The 18872-nt window shown below is 46.4% G+C and overlaps 5 protein-coding genes across 10 annotated transcripts in view; 3 read left to right on the top strand and 2 right to left on the bottom strand.

The window, feature by feature from the left end:
* The first annotated feature begins 46 nt into the window (after positions 1–46).
* LOC132258754 (probable glutamate--tRNA ligase, mitochondrial) lies at positions 47–1695 on the top strand. Its single transcript, XM_059756211.1, has 3 exons — positions 47–167; positions 228–873; positions 930–1695. Exons 1-3 carry the CDS (start codon positions 47–49, stop codon positions 1693–1695), a joined length of 1533 nt encoding a protein of 510 aa, XP_059612194.1.
* A 2-nt stretch (positions 1696–1697) lies between these two features.
* LOC132258756 (probable serine incorporator) lies at positions 1698–5929 on the bottom strand. Of its 3 annotated transcripts, none has more exons than XM_059756217.1 (6): positions 5753–5929; positions 4959–5502; positions 4598–4897; positions 2498–2671; positions 2106–2253; positions 1698–2047 (listed from the first exon to the last, which is right to left on the bottom strand). In XM_059756217.1, the coding sequence occupies exons 1-6, from the start codon at positions 5786–5788 to the stop codon at positions 1906–1908; spliced, it is 1344 nt and encodes a 447-aa protein (XP_059612200.1). In that variant the 5' UTR covers positions 5789–5929; the 3' UTR covers positions 1698–1905. The 3 variants fall into 3 exon arrangements, with proteins under 3 accessions (XP_059612200.1, XP_059612198.1, XP_059612199.1); XM_059756215.1 differs by having other exon boundaries at positions 2106–2277; positions 5753–5928; XM_059756216.1 differs by having other exon boundaries at positions 2106–2268; positions 5753–5928.
* Positions 2678–4507, top strand: LOC132258755 (glycine receptor subunit alpha-2). 2 transcript variants are annotated; one of them, XM_059756213.1, is made up of 5 exons: positions 2678–3032; positions 3093–3276; positions 3337–3646; positions 3709–4223; positions 4284–4507. In XM_059756213.1, exons 1-5 carry the CDS (start codon positions 2779–2781, stop codon positions 4434–4436), a joined length of 1416 nt encoding a protein of 471 aa, XP_059612196.1. In that variant the 5' UTR covers positions 2678–2778; the 3' UTR covers positions 4437–4507. The 2 variants fall into 2 exon arrangements, with proteins under 2 accessions (XP_059612196.1, XP_059612195.1); XM_059756212.1 differs by having other exon boundaries at positions 3709–4507.
* A 53-nt stretch (positions 5930–5982) lies between the features above and the next one.
* On the top strand, positions 5983–10492 carry LOC132258757 (aspartate aminotransferase, cytoplasmic). 2 transcript variants are annotated; one of them, XM_059756219.1, is made up of 5 exons: positions 5983–6243; positions 8099–8389; positions 9215–9583; positions 9642–10120; positions 10196–10492. In XM_059756219.1, the coding sequence occupies exons 1-4, from the start codon at positions 6132–6134 to the stop codon at positions 10088–10090; spliced, it is 1221 nt and encodes a 406-aa protein (XP_059612202.1). In that variant the 5' UTR covers positions 5983–6131; the 3' UTR covers positions 10091–10120; positions 10196–10492. The 2 variants fall into 2 exon arrangements, with proteins under 2 accessions (XP_059612202.1, XP_059612201.1); XM_059756218.1 differs by having other exon boundaries at positions 9642–10492.
* Positions 10493–11111: 619 nt separating this feature from the next.
* The window catches only part of LOC132257679 (ras association domain-containing protein 10), a 28958-nt gene continuing 21197 nt past the window's right edge, over positions 11112–18872 (bottom strand). The window contains exons 3-5 of one of the 2 annotated variants that reach the window (XM_059754683.1): positions 16892–17162; positions 12448–12704; positions 11112–12385 (exon numbers count right to left, since the gene is read on the bottom strand). In XM_059754683.1, coding sequence (XP_059610666.1) covers positions 11221–12385; positions 12448–12704; positions 16892–17162 — 1693 coding nt within the window. In that variant the 3' untranslated portion in view covers positions 11112–11220. The remainder of the gene's footprint in view (positions 12386–12447; positions 12705–16891; positions 17163–18872) is intronic. The other variant, XM_059754684.1, reaches the window with a different exon arrangement.

The raw sequence follows: 18872 nt of genomic DNA, 5'->3' as shown, positions 1-18872 counted from the left end.
AATATTGTGCGTAAATTTATTGTGATGAAATGCGAATTTCCCGAACATGATGACTATCCTGAAGAGTTTACTTCGTGGAGTTCCCTTGCAGCCATACTTTAGATGTATTGTCCGACAGTGTCACTCCGCTCAAGAAGTGAGAGTGCGATTTGCGCCGAGTCCGACAGGTTAGTGAGAAATCCCAAAACAAAGATATTTCCCAGAATCTACAGATCCTGACATTCCAGGATTCCTGCACTTGGGCGGTCTGCGGACGGCGCTGTACAATTACCTCTTTGCCAAGGTGCACCAAGGGAAGTTTATCATGCGGATTGAGGACACCGATCAGAGCCGAATTGTTCAGGGCGCAACTGAGAGACTGCTTCAGGATCTCCAGTGGGCAGGATTGACTCCTGACGAGAGTCCTCTCACATCCTCATCTCACGGGCCATATATCCAGAGTCAGCGCCTGGAAATCTACCACCGGGAAGTGAAGAAACTCCTGGACAACGGCAGTGCGTACTACTGCTTCTGCACGGAGAGGCGTCTGGAGCTGCTCCGGAAGGAAGCCCTGCGCGTCCGCCAGGTGCCCAAGTACGACAATCGCTGTCGCCACCTGACTCCGGGCCAGATTGCCGAGAAACTCGCGGCAAAGGACACTTTCTGCATCAGATTCAAGCTCAAGGAGTTCCACGAGGCGTTCCGGGACATGGTTTATGGAGATCTTTCCTACAATGTGGCTCTAAATGAGGGTGATCCGGTGATTGTCAAGTCCGACGGCTTCCCCACGTATCACTTCGCCAACGTGGTGGATGATCATCTCATGGAAATCACGCACGTCCTGCGAGGAGTCGAGTGGCAAGTTTCTACGACCAAGCATCTCCTGCTCTACAGGTGAGTTTAAGGGATTTATTGTTCAATTGTGAGATTCTGGATTCCCTTCGTTCCAGGGCTTTCGGCTGGACGCCTCCTGTCTTCGGTCACTTGCCGCTGATCATGAATGCCGACGGATCAAAGCTGAGCAAGCGCCAGGGCGACATTCAGATGGATTACTATCGGAAGCAGGGAATTCTGCCCACTGCCCTCATCAACTATATCATCCAGGCGGGCGGAGGATTCGCCATAAACCCTTCAGATCGCCTCCGAATCTATCAGCTCGGGGATCTCGTCCAAAAGTTCGATATAACAAGAGTGAATTCACACTCTTCCCGCCTCAATCCCGATAATCTTGCTGAACTGAACCGCCTTGAAGTTCAGAATCACGTGTCGGATCCACAGAAGTGCGATCTGCTCGTCGGCGAACTGCGCCGCATGATCCAGGAAGCCTATCCGAATCACAGGCTGGATCTCAGCGATGAACACATCCAGACTGTCCTCAAGTGGGCTTCCAATCGATTGACGAGCCTCAACGAACTCGTGGAGGGCAAACTGGCCTTCCTGTGGATCGTGCCGCAGCTCAAGGCGTCCGAATTGACGCCACAAATCCTGGATGAGCTCATCGAGAAGCTGGAGAGTGAGAACTTCACGCGGGACAACCTGCAGAGCCTGCTGAAGGACTTCTCGTCGAAGAACAATCTCACATTCAGCAACTTCATGGGCTCGCTCCGGGCGCTTCTCAGTGGCTTGAAGGAAGGTCCTGGCGTGGCGGAGATGATGGAGATTCTGGGCAAGAAGAACACGATCCAGCGCATTTTGGTGTTGCGCAAGAAACCTTAGACTTTACTTGCTACTCTATTTATTTCAGGAGACAAATACACGAGTAAATTGAATGATTATCTTATACTTGGGATTGTTTGGCAACTGGCCGCTGCCCAGATCACATGAAAACTCTGATGCACAACTAAAACACTACGTTCTCCATCCGCAGACACGAGATTAGGAAGGTATAAGACTTGAAGCGACCACGGAGGAAATGCATGTATGAAGTTAGACGCCGAAGTCTCGGTCGGCGAGCACGATTGGCGCCACGAGACTCCAGGCGTAGAGTCCGAGGCAGAGCCAGCTGGACACGATCTTCACCCACATCGACGCCGCGTTGGCGTTCATGGTCTCCAGCGAGGAGTTGGGCCTGCAAGAGCGCACATTTAGGACCTCTTCGAGCCACTCTTCAGCATTCAGATACTCACTGATACCAGTTGGTGAGCGTCATCATGACGTACAGCGTGGCCGTGGCGAAGACGACGTGGAAGAGCGACCAGGAGTAGACGACGCTGGACTCCTCGTTGTCCCACACCTTGCCATCATCATCCCCAGCAGTGGCTGGCTTGCTGTCATCTTCATTCAGAGTGGCTGTTAATACTGAATTGCATCAGAGGAGGGAAGAAAGAGGTGGGAAAGAAGAGAAAGAGAGAGATTTTGGTCCTCCGCACCACATAATAAAACACCCCAGAAAGCACATTTTCCATCACCTCGGCACAGATTTTTGTCTTAATGTTAGTGGATTTAGTCACTCACGGAAGAGGAAAGTTAATGAGGAAGTTTGTCAGTTCCCAAATGAAAGATGAAGATGACAACTTACCTTGCTTCTCTGGATCGGGATTCGCCACTCTGGCGACTTGAGAGGCAGAACGCAGAGAAGAATAGAGAACGCAGAACATCCAGATCACCAATCCGATGATGCTGGTCTTGTCGAACGTCACTTTGTTGCTGTGCTCACCGACGATGCCCAAGAAGCCGGGATTGCACACGCGATCTGCAAAAGACCGTGAGAATTTCATTCAAGGGATTAAAATCAGGGGCATTCAATTGAGAACTTGAGGTACACAACTCGTCTCATATATTCAAAGGCAACACAAATATATGAACTCTAAATGCCCCTGGAATTTCAGCAACGCTCAAGAGATCGATAAATTGATTGTCATGAAGCCCTGTCGAGACATTCTAAGCACACTCAACGGCTTCAAATGCCTTCTCATTCCGATTCCGTGCCAGTTACCTTTCCCAGCGCTCGCGGAAGAGTCTCTACTCGCGCATAAAATGGTTTCAGTGTCTCTCGTAGAAATTCTTTGCCTCACTTCTGCAATCCACACAGTGATTGCATCACATCTCTTCCGGTAACTCTTCCTCTCGCGTGCTAGAGAAATCCCTTTTCTAACGTCCCAATTTCTGTCCAGCAACAACACAGAGAGCGCAGAATTGGTGTCCAATTACGACTCCAGTCTCTCTCTTCCGGACATTCTGCCCGTGCGGATAAAGCAGTATGACAAGAATCGCGCCCCGAAGCTTCTCGGACAGCCAACTGTGGTCTACTTCCACGTGACTGTCCTCTCACTGGACTCAATCAACGAGGAATCAATGGTGATGTGAATCTCCTGAAATTTTGACAAACTCTCCTCATTTCCCTCTTCTTTCTTCAAGACGTACGTCACGGACATCTTCCTGGCACAGAGCTGGCGAGATCCCAGACTGCGATTGCCGGAGAACATGAGCGAAGAGTACAGAATCCTCGATGTGGACTGGCTGCAGAGCATCTGGCGTCCAGATTGCTTCTTCAAGAACGCCAAGAAGGTCACTTTCCACGAAATGAGCATCCCCAATCACTACTTGTGGCTCTATCACGACAAGACGCTGCTGTACATGTCCAAGCTCACGCTCGTCCTCTCCTGTGCCATGAAATTCGAATCCTACCCGCACGACACGCAGATCTGCTCCATGATGATCGAGAGCTGTGAGTAATAACTTTCTAAGATGCTAAATTCATCGCCAGAATCTATTTCACCCTCTTTCCAGTGTCTCACACTGTCCAGGATCTTGTCTTCATTTGGAACATGACAGATCCACTCGTCGTCAACTCAGAGATTGAGCTTCCTCAGCTGGACATTGCGCAAAACTACACCACAGACTGCACCATTGAGTACTCGACTGGGAACTTCACCTGCCTGGCGGTCGTCTTCAACCTGCGCCGGCGCCTCGGCTACCACCTCTTCCACACCTACATCCCCTCAGCGCTGATCGTGGTCATGTCCTGGATCTCCTTCTGGATCAAGCCAGAAGCCATTCCCGCGCGCGTCACGCTCGGCGTCACGAGTCTCCTCACTCTGGCGACACAGAACACGCAGTCGCAGCAATCGCTTCCGCCCGTGTCGTACGTGAAAGCCATCGACGTGTGGATGTCCTCGTGCTCCGTCTTCGTCTTCCTCTCGCTCATGCAGTTCGCCGTGGTCAACAACTACATGGGCCCAATCGCCACGAAGGCCATGAAGGGCTACTCGGACGAAGATCTCACGGACATGGAAGAGTACAAGGTATTCTCAGTGCTGCACTCCACGGCAGAATCCTCTAATCTTGACCCTTTTCCTCCACAGAACGGAAAACCCCGACCCAGCATGACTTTGCCACAGTACGAAACCTTTTGCTACGGACGCGAAACTGCCATTTACATCGACAAGTTCTCGAGATTCTTCTTCCCATTCTGCTTTTGCATCCTCAACATCGTCTATTGGTCGACTTTCATGTGAAGATGCCTTTTTGTCTAATAAATTCACTGACTAATTATTTTCCCCGCAAGTTTTCATATCGAAATTCCCTGCTTTATACGAAGGTTTTTCTTCAAATCTCTTCTCGCACAGTTGTTTAGCAATTTTAGTGTCTAATTTGCTTCCCACTGAATCTCACTTACCGGGATTGTTGGCCACTGCGGACCAGGTGAGGTAGATGGTGTAGAGCGTAACCATGGCGCTCTGCAGAAGTCCAGACTTGGGCAGTCTCTCCTGAACAGCTGGCAGAACCGAAACCACGCTCACGATGACGCACAGGATCAAGTTGATGGAGATAAAGAACTTGTTGAGCGCACAATCGTGAGCCACGGTGTAGTAGATGAAGAGCATGACTATTCCCGTGATGGCCAGGATGTACTGAATCCCAGTGGCGGAGAGCAGAGCGCAATACCATCCGCGAGACTCGTTCTCCTCGTAGTTAGCTGCGGAGAGGGAAAGTCAGTGACTTTGGGGTCTTTCAGGGGAGCGACAGAAGATACTCACAGACCCAAGACTCTGCCCAGGTGTGGGCAAAATCCACGATCAGCACCAACTGCACCAGGATGAAGGCCAGCCCGCCAATGAGCCCGATCCACATCCAAGTGTAGCCAAAGCTGCCTTCTGGTATGAAGAATGCGCCGATGGCGATCCCGATGACGATCAGGAATTTAATGCCCCAGAAGCCGTTCTGGATGGGCGCCCGCGGGTCCTGGGACGAGCGCACGCCCAGCATCATCACCGCCATGAGGAAGAAGAAGCACACCAGCGCAAAGCAGATGCGGTAGACAGCCAAGTAGCCCACGGCGGAGCTGCAGTCGATGGAGGAGTACGCCGAGGGCAGCACTATGGACGCCGTAGAGGTGGAATTGGCGCAGAACGGCACCTTCCGGAGAGTGTCCTGCAGTCCTGGAGCCAGCGCGATGGCGCCCAGGATGGCGCCGAAGAGCAGCATCACGGCGTACATCAGCCGCGAGGATGTGGAGTTCTTGCAAGACGGACAGGCATTGCAGCACAGCGACACCGCAGTTCCAGTGCAGCAGCAGGCCATCTGCAGGAAGACAAGCGATCGCGAATCTCAGATTTCTCATTGTTAATTGTTAAGCATGACTCATCGCCGTGATTTCTCAAATTCCCCACTGATCCACATGATTCGGGTAATTAAATTAACTGTAACATTAGCCAAAGTTGGGCAAAAGCAAAGAGAGAGTGTGGAAATTGAAGGACTTCGAGGAAAAACAAAGATGGAAGGGGAAAATTGCGTCTCTTTCCAAAACTCGCAGTTCCCGTTGATTTCTCACCTGGGCCGCTGAGCACAATCCAAGTACAGCACCCATATCACTTGTTCAATCACTTTTCACTACTCTTACCCACAAAACACCACTATTTTCCCGAAATCTCAGTAAGAAAATCACTTTCTTTGTGAAGGAAAAACTTTCGACCACTTTTTGACGGTCGTCTAGTGCCAATGCTCACCGCATCGGCGCTCGTGTCGTCGAAAAGGCGCAAATTTGCACACTTTTTTTGGGTCGCGAGTGCGGTTTTTTGTTGGGTGTAAAATTAAGCGTGTGAAGCCAGAGTTTTGGGTGATTTTTTGTTCTTATCGGCGTACAACGCTTCTCTGGACCTCCTAAATCTCCTCAGTTGCTGAGCGTGAGCAGTTGTGTACGTGTCGTCGCGATGGCAAGTGTGTTTGATGTTGTGGAACAGGGGCCCCCAATTGAGGTGTTTGCTCTGACGAAGGCGTTCAACGAGGATTCCTACGGGAAGAAGGTCAATCTCGGGGTCGGAGGTGAGTTCCGCTGCTCCCAGGTTCACACATTCACCCGGTGATTGCGGGCTGGAGTCAAGGGTGTCAGGCGGCCTTTTTGGGGTTAGGGTGAAGAGGTCGAATCGAAGGTCAAATCCATGAAACAATTTTGCTCTTCTGGAAATTTGGCCCAGACTTGAGAGGATGTTTGTCTTATCTGGCTGGATGGATGGGGAGAAATCTGGCGAGTTCACTGAGGCATGGTAAAAGGCACTGTCAATAGTGGGAGATTGATAATTTCGTAACGTTTCCACGGTATTTCTATCATTTATTCATTTCGCAGCTTTAGCCGCGCCACAGAGTGTGTCAGTCAAGATGCGTGACTACAATTTGCTCTCCAAAACAATTGATTTTTTTTACGTGATTTTGAGATTCAAAGCATAAATCTTAATGATTTTGAGGTTTAAGATTCTTCTTTAAAATAATTTATCCAAGAATGGCTTCAATATTTTCAGCCCAAAGAAAAATTTCCCTGATTTTTCTTCATTAAATCATTGAAAGATTAGACTTTTCTCTAACCCTGTAGTTTAAAGTCAAACAGGTAGATTTTTTTTAATTGATTTAGGCAAAGAATAATTGTGGGCGGGGCTTTCAAGGAGGCGGAGCGTAGAAGAATTAATTAATTAATTTTACTCACACGCTGGAATGTCGTAATAATGAAATTCTTTAAAGTGCCATCTTTATTGCGCTTCCCGTGCTAATAAACTCACCCTTGCTCGAGTTTCCAAAGCATCTGGAGTCTCTTCGTGGGGCGTCGCCCCACTCCACTGCCGGCTGACCTCGGGGGAAAGTGTTGCCGCAAGAATAACCGCCACAGTGGCACTAAATTGGGGAAACTTTCCTTGGCAATTATCCCCACATTGGAGCCCATCTGCTCCCAATAACTTGAGCGCTTTCCGCCCCGAACGGCTCCTTGACCGTCTCTGTCAATGGCTTCACCTCAATTTATCATCCTCGTGGGCGAAGAACGAAATTGAGATGGAATTCTGACCGGCCTCAACAGTGACACGTCTTTTGCATAAATCCACTGTGTGTCTCCCGCTTCGGGGGGATATTTGGAGATTAGTTTAATTGTTTTCCAAGGGTGGGAATCATTTGTGGATTAATTTGCAATTTTCGCACATATTCCACATAAAATGGGAGAATTTTTATCATCATCGCATTTTCACACTTCGTGCCATGAAATTCAATAACGCAATGACACCACAATGGCGATATTAATTGCACTTTGCGTCTTTGCGTTGTTGCTTGGGGGCGTGAAAGAGAGCAGCGGGAAAAAGTTGTGTGAAATTTAATTTCCTGCTAAATCCATTTTCCCCTAGAGAGATGATCTTTTGTCCCCTCGCAGTGGAAAATGATTTTGTTGTTCAGCTGATAATCCATCATGAGAGAAGTGGAAATGTGCGAAAACAGTCGTTTTATGATTCCGACACACAGTGTGTGTTTTAAGTGATAAGATTGATACGATGGGAATATTGCGTGGAAAACAAATTCAAGTTGAAATGAAATGAGCTTTGAAAGAATATTGTTGTTGAATGGATGAAAATCCGCTTTAAGTCCCCTTGAAGGTATGAATGAGAATATAATCGAGATAGCGCGAGATTTCAACAGAGTGCAGGACACATTTCCATGGTATTTCTTATCTCGCCACTGATATTTGTCTATCACTCAATTGCGAATTGAAGTCCAATTTCCCAAGTGTTATTTACAATCGGCTCACTCTCTCCCAAAGATGGCTTTCTCAGCCACGATAAGAATCTGGATTGCTCTGCAATGTCTTCTGCCCGCAATTGTACCTGATTTAGGAGAGTGAATGATAGTGAAATTAATTTCGCAGCTTATCGCACGGACGAGGGAAAGCCATGGGTGTTGCCGGTGGTGCGGCGGACGGAGTCACAGATCGCATGCAACGAGGCACTGAATCATGAATACATCACTGTGACGGGAAATGAGGTGTTCACAAAGGCCGCCGTGGAGCTGCTGCTCGGCGAGGATTCGCCGGCAATCAAGGAGAAGCGCGCCTTCGGCTGTCAAACTCTCTCCGGCACTGGAGCTCTTCGTCTCGGCGCGGAATTCCTGGCTCGCATCCTGCACCGGACGACATTCTATGTCTCTACTCCGACGTGGGGTAAGAAATTGAGGGATTAACTGTGGATTAATCTGGAAATCTAGACATCCAGAAATGAAACAGAAATCTTACTGTCTGGACTTTAGAATAAGATGTAAAATTATGCTATCTAAAAACTCGAAGAATGAGACATAAAAGATAGCAAACTGTTACGAGGTGATTATGATATATTTTACTGCGAAGGTTCACAATATTTATCACTTTAAAACAAGTGTAAACTGTGAAATTGCGTGACTATCATAAAAATGAATATAAGAAGCATTTAAGTTCAATTAAGATGGGTTTATTTGCATATTTCCACACAAATAGAAGTAGAAATATGATATTATTATAAAGAATAATTAAATAGTTATCAATTTAGCAATGTCATCCTAACGTATTGAGATTAGAATCAATTTCAAGCCATTAATAAGAAGTATGAGATTGACATTTTATAGTTATTGCATTGAAAATATATTATATTCATCGATTATTACGGTCGTAATTTTGCAAGTAGGTGAAGTGAAGCAATTTCGGGTGAAATACAGTGCATGAGATTTCACACATTGCGGCTGATTTGAGAAATTAATTAGTATTTAGGCATATTTCTCACAAACAAGATCACTTAGCGATTGGCAAGTAAATAAAACAGGTATTTATTAATTGGGCCTCTTTATAATTTAATTAAGTCTGACGCGAAGTATGCAAATTAAAGTGTTTGTCTTTAGTTTTCACACTCACTTTTTCAATGAAACTCACATGAAGTGATCTTGAGAAGTGATACTGTATTTTTCAACCTAATTATAGCATTTTAGTGATGTTTCTCACTGACTTTCTCACTTGCAGAGAATCACAACAAAGTTTTCACGTATGCCGGCTTCACGCACGCCAAGACGTACAGATATTGGGACCCGAACATCCGAGGGATCAACTTCGAGGGCATGATCGCCGATCTTGAGGCTGCGCCGGAAGGATCGGTGATTATCTTGCACGCTTGCGCGCACAATCCGACGGGATGCGATCCGACGCAGGAACAGTGGAAGAAAATTGCCGATGTTTGCGAGGCGAAGAAGCTCTTCCCGTTCTTCGACTCGGCGTATCAGGGATTCGCCAGCGGAGATCCGATCAAGGACGCTTTCGCCGTGCGCTACTTCGTGTCGCGTGGCTTCGAGATGCTGTGCTCGCAGAGTTTCGCCAAGAACTTCGGGCTCTACTGTGAGTATTTGAGGCCTTTCGGCGCAGAGTGCTGTGTAATTGAGGGCAATTCTTGCAGCTGAGCGCATCGGAAACCTGACGATAGTCCTCAACGGGACTGCCAAGCTGCCGGCAGTTGTGTCTCAAGTGTCACTCCTGATTCGCGGCATGTACTCGAACCCGCCGGCGTATGGCAGCCGCATTGTCGGCACGATTCTCAGCGATCCGGCGCTGCGAGCGGAGTGGATGACGTGCATCAAGGCGATGTCATCGCGAATCATTCAGATGCGCAAAATGCTGTATGATCACTTGGTCGCGCTGAAGACGCCGGGCACGTGGAAGCACATCATCGAGCAGATCGGCATGTTCTCCTACACGGGACTGAATGAGGAGCAGTCGAAGAGGCTCGTGGAGGAGTTTCACATTTACCTGCTCAAGTCTGGGCGCATCTCGATGTGCGGACTGAATGAGAAGAATGTGGAATATGTGGCCAAGGCGATCAACACCGTTCTGACGGCACCGAAATAAGCAATTGATTGTTTGCTGAGTTGCCTTTGGGTGGGCTTTTCATCCTTGTTTGCTCCTTTTTTTCACTCGCGCACACACACATTCTCTTATCCTTTATTTCTTCAGAAAACACCGCAACACAGCACTTGAATCGATCCAAAGTGAAATTAGCAAGAGGCTCTCGAGAGAACTCAGCTTCGGAGGAATTTTTTGATATGAAATATCCAATGAATTTAACACATGTGGCAAATATTGTATAAATGCTCAAAGCATTATTATAATGGTATTCTTGAGTGTGTCAAAATTAGGGCTCAGTGAAATTTCTTTAACAGATTCACAGGAAAAAGAAAACTGAAACAGAGTTGAGAATCTTTGTATACTTTTCATAAGAGGAAAATTCCAATAAAAAGGCATTTATTGTTACATTCTCACCTGAGAAATTCTTGCGCCTCCACACTCTATTGGCTTGTTGACTCATCTTCCTGCTCGCCTGGGTCGCTTTTACGAGCTCTCCAGTTCCTGCCCATCCTGTTAGACTCCAGGCAAACTTGCCAGAGAATCGTAAACCAAAAGGTGAGTTTTATTACTTTGGCTCAAGCAAATGCGTGCAACACGAGAGATTCTCACACAACTTAAAGCAGCGCTGTTTGACTTTCTTGTTAGGAAAGTGCACTTGAGAGCAGCAGTTTATTTGGAATTCCCTGTGCCACTTGTAGGGATGATAAAACTCAAGCAGTGGCGTAGTCACTCAAGATTTGGTGAGTGCAAGAAAATTTGTGTGTATTTTGCTCCAAGAAAGAAATAAACTTTAACTTTCGAAGTGCTAAAAGCTCATTTAATTCAAGATTAGCTCCGCCCCCTTGAATGCCACGCCCACGCATGCTTTTCTTCTACTTGGAATTGATTTTTGTTTTTTTTTTACAAGTCTCCATTTGAAGGAATTTCCCAAGAGCGAATGGTAAAAGAGGGAAATTGACGGTATAATTCCGAATGAAATGGAACTAATGCGATTAAAGCCGGGGATTAACTTCAATTATCATGTATTTATTGCGTATAAAATTACTTTCACATTTTCGGGTGTACTTCTTGGTGTCGGTGTTTTCTTCCTTGGTCATCTTAGGTTCAGGGAAAGGGCGTGCTTCGGCGGAGTCTCAGACAAGAGTGCCCAGTTGCGTCATGTCCTCGCCCAGGGAAGAGAGTCCTGTGTCTGAGTTCGAGTCCGCCTCGGTGCCAATCATCTTCTTGTGCGCAATCTTGCCCGCCGTGGCGACGCTGTTGATGTTCCTCTGGCTGCACTGGTGCATCCTGTTCATGGACGCGATGAGGTCCAGCGTGGTGAAGTCTATGAACTGCGGCGGCGGAAGCTGCGGCGGCAGAGGACTCGCTGCAGCCTGGTGCACCTGCACTTCCGTCGTGAAGTGCACGGGCGCCTTAGGGATGTGATCCACGGGAATCGGAGGCCGCAGGACGTCTCTCTCGGGCGTGTGGCGGATGTAGTTGCCCACGTCGTCCTTCGCGTTGCTCTTCAGGATGATCTTGCTGATGTTGTAGATGTTCTCCGCCAGGTACTCGCGACTGAGATTGAGGCTATTCTCTGGGATAGCGCGCACCTCCTCCAGCCCTTGACTCTCAACTTCTGCTGCCTTCAGCTGCTCATGGATGTCCTGCAGTTCCTGCGATTTGTCCTGCAAGGCACTCATCGACGCCTCCAGTTCGCGATCTGTGGCCTCGAGCGCCGAATTCTTCTGGGCAATTTCCTCGTTCACTCTCTCCAGAGCCTCCATGATTTGGTGTTCGCTGAGTGCTGGATTCTCCGACTCGTACCGCTTCACTTTGGCGCTGAGTCGCACCACGAGCTCCTCCTCGCGCTGCAAGTGCTTGTTGAGCACGTACATCTTCTCCAGGAGATCTATTTCCGCCGTGACGTCGTCGGGAACTTCGCTGGGCTCTTTGGATGGTGCTTCCTTGTTCTTCTCCGCTGCTGCGCTGAACTCCTTTGCCGTCTCGTGCTCGCGCAACAGCATCGTCTCCCTCTGCGATCTGCTCTTGCGCTTCATGCTGCCACCGGCTTCCTCCAGCTGGCCAGACTCCTCCTGATCGTCGAGGATTGGGGAGATGCCCGCCGGAGATGTTGTGTCTTCTGTGTGGACGCCAGAGTCGCTGTTCCCCGTGGTGACTTCCTTGTCGTCCGCCTCGTGCAGACCGTTGAGGTACGTCTCCAGCAGGTAGTTCTTCCCGTGCTCGCGCTCGCGGATCCTGTGGCGCTCCTCCTCAATGTAGGAGATCTCCAGCTCTCGCTCCCTGCAGATAGGATGTCTGTAGTTCAACACGCGCCATTAATACACACGTGCTGGGACTCTCGAGGGTGGCACACTCACCTGAGCCGCGATAGCTGATGCTGGATGGTCTCGCCCTGCTCCAGGATGAGTTTCATGAGGCGCTCGATGGTGGCGCGCTGCGTGCGCGGATGTGGCGTCTGGGCGTGCGTGATCCATGCCGCTGTGGACTTGGCCGCCCTGTGGCGCCTCCTGCGCACGATGGCGCTTCCTGTGGGACTCCCGCGGCCGCTGTCGCAGTTCTCCACGCTGGGACTGCGCCGCTGGTGCCGCTCCACGCGTCGCAGCGTCAGCTTCACCTGCAGGGAGAGAGACCTAATTAATTTCTCATAAAGTGTCGATTGCATCTACAAATTGCTCTTGTGCGCTGCTCACGCTACGATATGTAATTTGCTGCCGTACAAATATTATTTTATACGGAAAATTGTCAATACGAAAAGTGTGTCTTCCTCCGTGCTGCACTGCATCGGAATGGAAAACGCAAATAGATTGAAATGGATACAGTTTTTTTTGCCAATCTCTTGCCAATTCAAACATTTTTGACTTCAATTACTGCCAATTGGTTTGTCCGTGCTTTCCCAGCTGGAGATTGAATTTTGCACAATGGTGCGCGGGGAAAAAGGCCATCCAATACAGAGACGCGAAGAATAATTTGTTGTCAGGAACAACTCGATTATGCAACAGTCGAAACCTTAGTGGCAGTAAATAAAGTACAAACGGATGGCTTATGATTTCTATCAACGCGAAATACAATCGCGCGAGTGTTATACAATCAAACACAATCCCATACAATTTGCATTAATTTTTCATATTATGGAAAACAGGCCTTTTATGTAAATAGTCATAATGCGTTATGTTGGCAAAAAAGGGGTGGCAAACGGACAGTCTATTGATGTTATGATGAATGTTGCGGGGAAACTTCGGCTCAATTGTATTCAGTTCTCAGGGAAGAAATGCCTCGGGAGAAATACAATGATCAATAGACGTTTAGCACACTTTATGGCGGCTATTAAAGTCATGAATTTACAATGGGTGGAAAATTTGAGCAATGCTCACAAATCAAACAATTTCTGGCTCTTCCGTGATTGATTTCGCCTCAGGAAGCCAAAGTTGCTCCTCACCTGCTGATTAATTAGCACCTTTGATAGCATGGGCAAGTGGAGAGAGAGCGACTTTGTATATGTGTGTCAGTGGCGAAGAGAATCTCTTCTCTGACCCCGTCACCTTTATCCGTGTCGCTCTCTTGCATAACAATCTGGTGAGCATCGCAGAAAGGGAAATAAGACGGTTTGCGAGTGGATCGGGGGTAATTTATATGAAAAATGACATTTAGACAGCGAGATAGAGTCTGGTGAAATGTTTCGCAATCAATTTGCCCACAGAATTGATGGCGAGATGCTGCAAATTTAATTGTTATCCATCACTTAAGGTTAAAGTGAATTTTCCCATGTTTATTTGCAGAAAATCAACACATCTGTTCAGTGCGTATCGGCAGTTTTGCTTGATCATAAGCGTTGATTTAGAAGAAGAAATGATCAATTCCGGCAATTTATATTAAGATTGTTGAGATGAAAATAGATCAAAAATCATCGATTGGAAAAAACAGCACTTTTTGATTTATGATTTGCTCGATTTGCTGGAAAATCAACTCAGCTTTTGACTCCTTTCTTCTGTGATTTTTCACAGCGGTGTGGAGAAGGAGTGACGAGAAATGCAATATTCTTCTGGCGAGACGCGCGGGATGTTGTGGGCTAAACGATGAGGCGGGCGATTGGAGTGGGTGAGGTCATCTGACATGTGTGCTGGATACAAGTGCCCTTTAGGCACTGCCTCACTTCAAACGGCGGAGGAGCGCACAGTGTAGTACATGAAATGTGCACATAAAGTGGGCTAATAAAATTAATCGCAGCCGAAGTGCGGCGCAACATACTATCCCAGCATATGTGGACAGAGCCAGTACATGACGATGTAAAGCGTGCAATCGAGACTGTGCAGAACATATGCCGTCTACAATGGGGCAATGCGACAAGGCAGAGAGCGAATTTGCGAGCCCGAATCACGAATGTCGGCGCTGATTTGAGAGTGAGTTTTTTGAAGCGCCGTGATTCGCCTCGACTCTAGCATTTATTAATCACTTTTTACGGTGAACCACATCTGCATAAGCCATTCACTTGCACTGCAAACGTAATACGGACAAATTGGATGCCTCGCGATGACCTTTAGAGCCTGTGGAAATGTGGATAATAGTGATGCACTTTCAGCCATTTCCTCAAAAGTGTCAACTAAAGAGGCTTTTCTCTGTCGCGCTCAACAAGTTTGAGCATTAAAATATGGTTATGCGCATTTTATTGTGCATGGAATTGTGATTCGTAATCCAGGATATTACTGGCAATATCCACTTCATCGCTGCACATTTGAATTTGAGTGCACAACCAAGGGCGGAAAATTCATGTGCGTGAATACAAAATAGCCTGATGAATATGTGCAAATATTTTCAAGAGCATAACAGGAGTAATTTAGAGGTTTGACGTCGTGTATACTGTGTGCGGTTTTCCGTTGTGGTTTTATCTGATAAAACAATCAATCCCAAATTGCTCCTCTTAATTGCTCTGCGCCACAGCAGAAGCCTTAGAGGCACACTTCCTCGTTTCGCAGACTTCGTGTTGCCTTGTCTAAGTGAGATATAGAAATTTTTGCCCCCAAATAAATTACAGCCAATTCCTCCACGAAGCCATCCACTTCTTGGGGGCCCGAAATCCAACATAATTCCTCGCAATTTAAACCATCCCCTGCTTTGCATACACTGTGACTTCTCGCCGGTGGTGAATTTATAGTGGAAACGCACATAAATCTGCCACCCGCAGGAATTTGCGAGTGGGGTGGCGTCGTAAAAAATATTAAATAATCTATATCCATCAGGAAGCGTAAAATATTTTATTGTGCCATTAACTCCTCAGCTGTTTATCGTGTGAATTTCGCGGGGCAGTAAAAAGGGCTCATTCAGATAAAATTTCATGTATTTCCCGCGCCGTGTGTCAATTGTGATCACGCCCATCACTAATTTTACAGCAAACTCAAAACACACACCAAACTTTTCCACTATAAGTGTGCTTAACGAGAGTTGTGAATATTTTACACCAATGCGAATTGTTGGGATTTGGCCAATAAAACTCTCAAGCTCTCAAGAGTCTTCTCAAGGGCTTCTTAGAGTGTTCAATCGATGAGCAAATATGACAAATTGAGACTCTTTCGACACAATCAGCTCAATCGATGGGATTTTTTGGCTAATTTGAGGAAAATTGCGACGTGTCGATAAAACAAGCGATTTCTGAAAATTCTCCCTGACACTCAATTGTGCAGAGACGCAATATTGGAGATCTTGCGCGAGCGATAAAGGCTCCATAATGTATTAATTTTGCCATCGCATCTGCCTTTTTTACTTTCTTCATGTACCAACATCTCACAAACGCCTAATGGTGGTGAGATAAGAGAGAATTTTATGCGGTCAAGAGCACTTTATGTCTTATTATCGCTTCTTGATATTTAATGGGGAGACAAGAGAAGAAGGGAGAAAAAACTTCTATCGTATTTTGCACCACCATCACTTACGCAATTGCCAATAAAGTATGAGAATTAATGTGGTGGAGACTCATTTAATGGGTGTGAGGCGAAATTAATTAAATGTGGGCCACGGCAGGTGAATTTGATGCTATATCAGATATATTGAGAGACTCTCACGTGATTATTATGTCATTTATGGGAGATGATGAAGAGCCAGAGAAAAAGTTTCTCGCTCAAGTTGCGCTGGGGTGGGAAAATAAGATAAAAATGAAGAGCGATGGCTCATTCGCGAAGCGCTCGACACGTGGACTTGTTGACAAATCTTGAGAGATCGTCAGCTTCATCACCATCTATCGTATTTACATCTGAGAATTTTATAACGTTTTTTAGACGATCACAATTCACATCAATTCAGCGCTTCAAAGATAAATGTTTTATGTCTCGAAAACGTTACTTTTTTTTGAATAAATTTGCATTGAATTGGGAAAATTTTGTCGTGGAACCCCAAATTGTTGTGTATTTTGTAGTTGCCAAAAGACTTTAATTCATTATCTGCTAAATAAATAATTAATTAACACTATAACAATGAATGAATACATCATTGTTGAGTTACAGATTAAGATGTTGCGTGCAAGAAATCAGCTCACGCATTTCTCTCCGTTTCCTTCCAGGACATTCCTAATCACTGAGTTATGATTTAGATACGAGTACTGGTGATGCACCCTTCGTGTTATTTGCCTTGTGAATTATAATGTGCGACTGTTCACAATACTGCCCTTTCACCGGTAGCCGATTGTGGGCGTTGAGACCACAATTGCGTAATTCTCGCAATAAAAGAGGCTTTCAGAGTCTCTGCAATGTTGCAGCTTCTCCCATTAATACTCTCGCTTTTTAATGGTTATTGCAAAGTTTGCCCATAAATTACCTCTGCCTGCGCCTCACCCCACGCTGACCAAATCTTGAGGATTCGCGTGCGGCTGTCCAGGATTTGCTCCACCCTGCGCCAGCGCTCCGTGATCACGTAGTCCTTGCCGCGGCTGGCGATGCCCTCGTCGTGCAGAAGCGCGTCCACGAGGTCAGAGGCCGTGGTGTGGTCAGTCACGCCCGAGATCCAGCGCTGCTCGCCTCGCACCCACACGGGAATCTCGTCCGCGCTGTCCGTGGACGAGGTGCCGTTCTCCTCGGCGTCCTGGCATCTGGAAGTGCGAGAGGGAGAGTCGAGCATGAGTTTTCCATATTAATTGAAATTTTCCATTCGGCAAGAAGTCGCGGAATCCCGCCTAGAAACCTGATCTAGATTCGTATCATGTCCGAGTCACCTGTGCGCGAATTTAATAAATTTCATATATGAGTAAATTGGATGAAAACATTGCATAACTCACGACATGAGTCGTGAGCTAATGCTCAATCGCTGATTGTGAATGTTTGAGGATTATTGCCTGTTCTTCTGCTGTTCTGAAAAGTCACTTGAATTGGGCTTCAATGGAATACGCTGCAGAATTAATAGGCTGAAAATGTTGGAACATGACACGGCGTACAAGAGATATTTTGAGTGATTTGTAGCCTTGATGGTCATTTTGGTGAGTGACTATTGACGAGCTCGCCCAAAAGTGTTAAGTAACAGTGCAAAAAGACAAGCGATGGCAAATTAAACTCGCCATGCTCTTTAGCGCTTTCTGGCTCACGCCAGCTGTAGGTGGACTTTTTGGGCCTTTTTTCGGGTGAAAAATGGCTCCATCTCCTAATCTCTGGCATTCTGTGCCACGCGCCTAGCAAAAACAGAGACGTCCGCATGAAAAAGCACAGATTACGTATCATATTAAATCATTAGGCTGCACTAAGCGAGACATTTTCTCTCATACTTAATTCCCTGTCGAGTGCAATTTAAGTTAATAAATAATTTCGCAGCACAATCACTGATCGCGATTCCATTTGACACACATTTTCCCAGACAATTTATGACTATCGCAGGCCCGTGATTCACATACTTTATGGGGGACGTCATTTTTTGCACACGCATGTATTTAAAAGCTCGCAGCAGCGCTTTCAAGCCAATATGTAATCACTCTGGCTTTTTTTTCTAATCTCCAGCATCAGGCGAATACATTATCGCGGATTATTATGTGACGTTAATTATCAATTTATGTGACTTAATTGTGATTGCAAATCATTCCTTGGAGCAGACATTGGATTTCACTTTCGATCGCAATTTCGCACAATCAGCAAAATCGCGACAATTTTATTATATTTGCCTTGGATGTTCAATTTGCTGCCAGTTCAGAGCAATTATTCGCAACATTGTCGGCTAATGCCTCTCTTACATTGGCTCACAATTGAGGATTTACTTAGATTTACATTTCTGCCGTCTATGCTTGTTAATCGATCGTAAATTTCACGATTCCTTCCTATTCCCGCCCACAGAGCTTTTCTCTCCCAATGCCTGACTTTTTGCTGTTGTTTTATTCATACAACAAAGAAAAATATTTCACCCGCAACACATTTCCTATGAGCAATAAAATCTGGGAATAAAATAAATCCATTAAATTCCAATTCGGTGGCTGAAGAACGAAAAAAAAGCCGGACGAAAAATGGGTGAAATGTGTAGAATATTGATTCCCGAAGGGTCTTCCAGCATGTCAATTTGAACAAATAGTTGTGTGAAGAGTGTCAAGAAGACTCTGAGTTCTATTCGTGAATTTATGTCATGATTTGCTGCATAAAATACAGAAGTTTCCATTGAATTGATAAACCCTTCACGATGAATGGGGCGGTTTTCCAGTGGGTGTTGTTTCTCGATATATAAAGTACTACTTGGAAATTTTAACCCTCACAAGTCTTTCAAGGGGTTGTTTTTCATGTATTTTTTATTATTATCAAGTATATCAAGAGTAATTATGTTCAGGAAT

This window comes from Phlebotomus argentipes, unplaced genomic scaffold, assembly GCF_947086385.1.
Source record: "Phlebotomus argentipes unplaced genomic scaffold, Phlebotomus argentipes genome assembly scaffold_4, whole genome shotgun sequence".
Taxonomy (NCBI): Eukaryota; Metazoa; Arthropoda; class Insecta; order Diptera; family Psychodidae; genus Phlebotomus; species Phlebotomus argentipes.
Note: the sequence above shows the minus strand (reverse complement) of the source record. Positions and strands in the feature narration are given on the sequence as shown.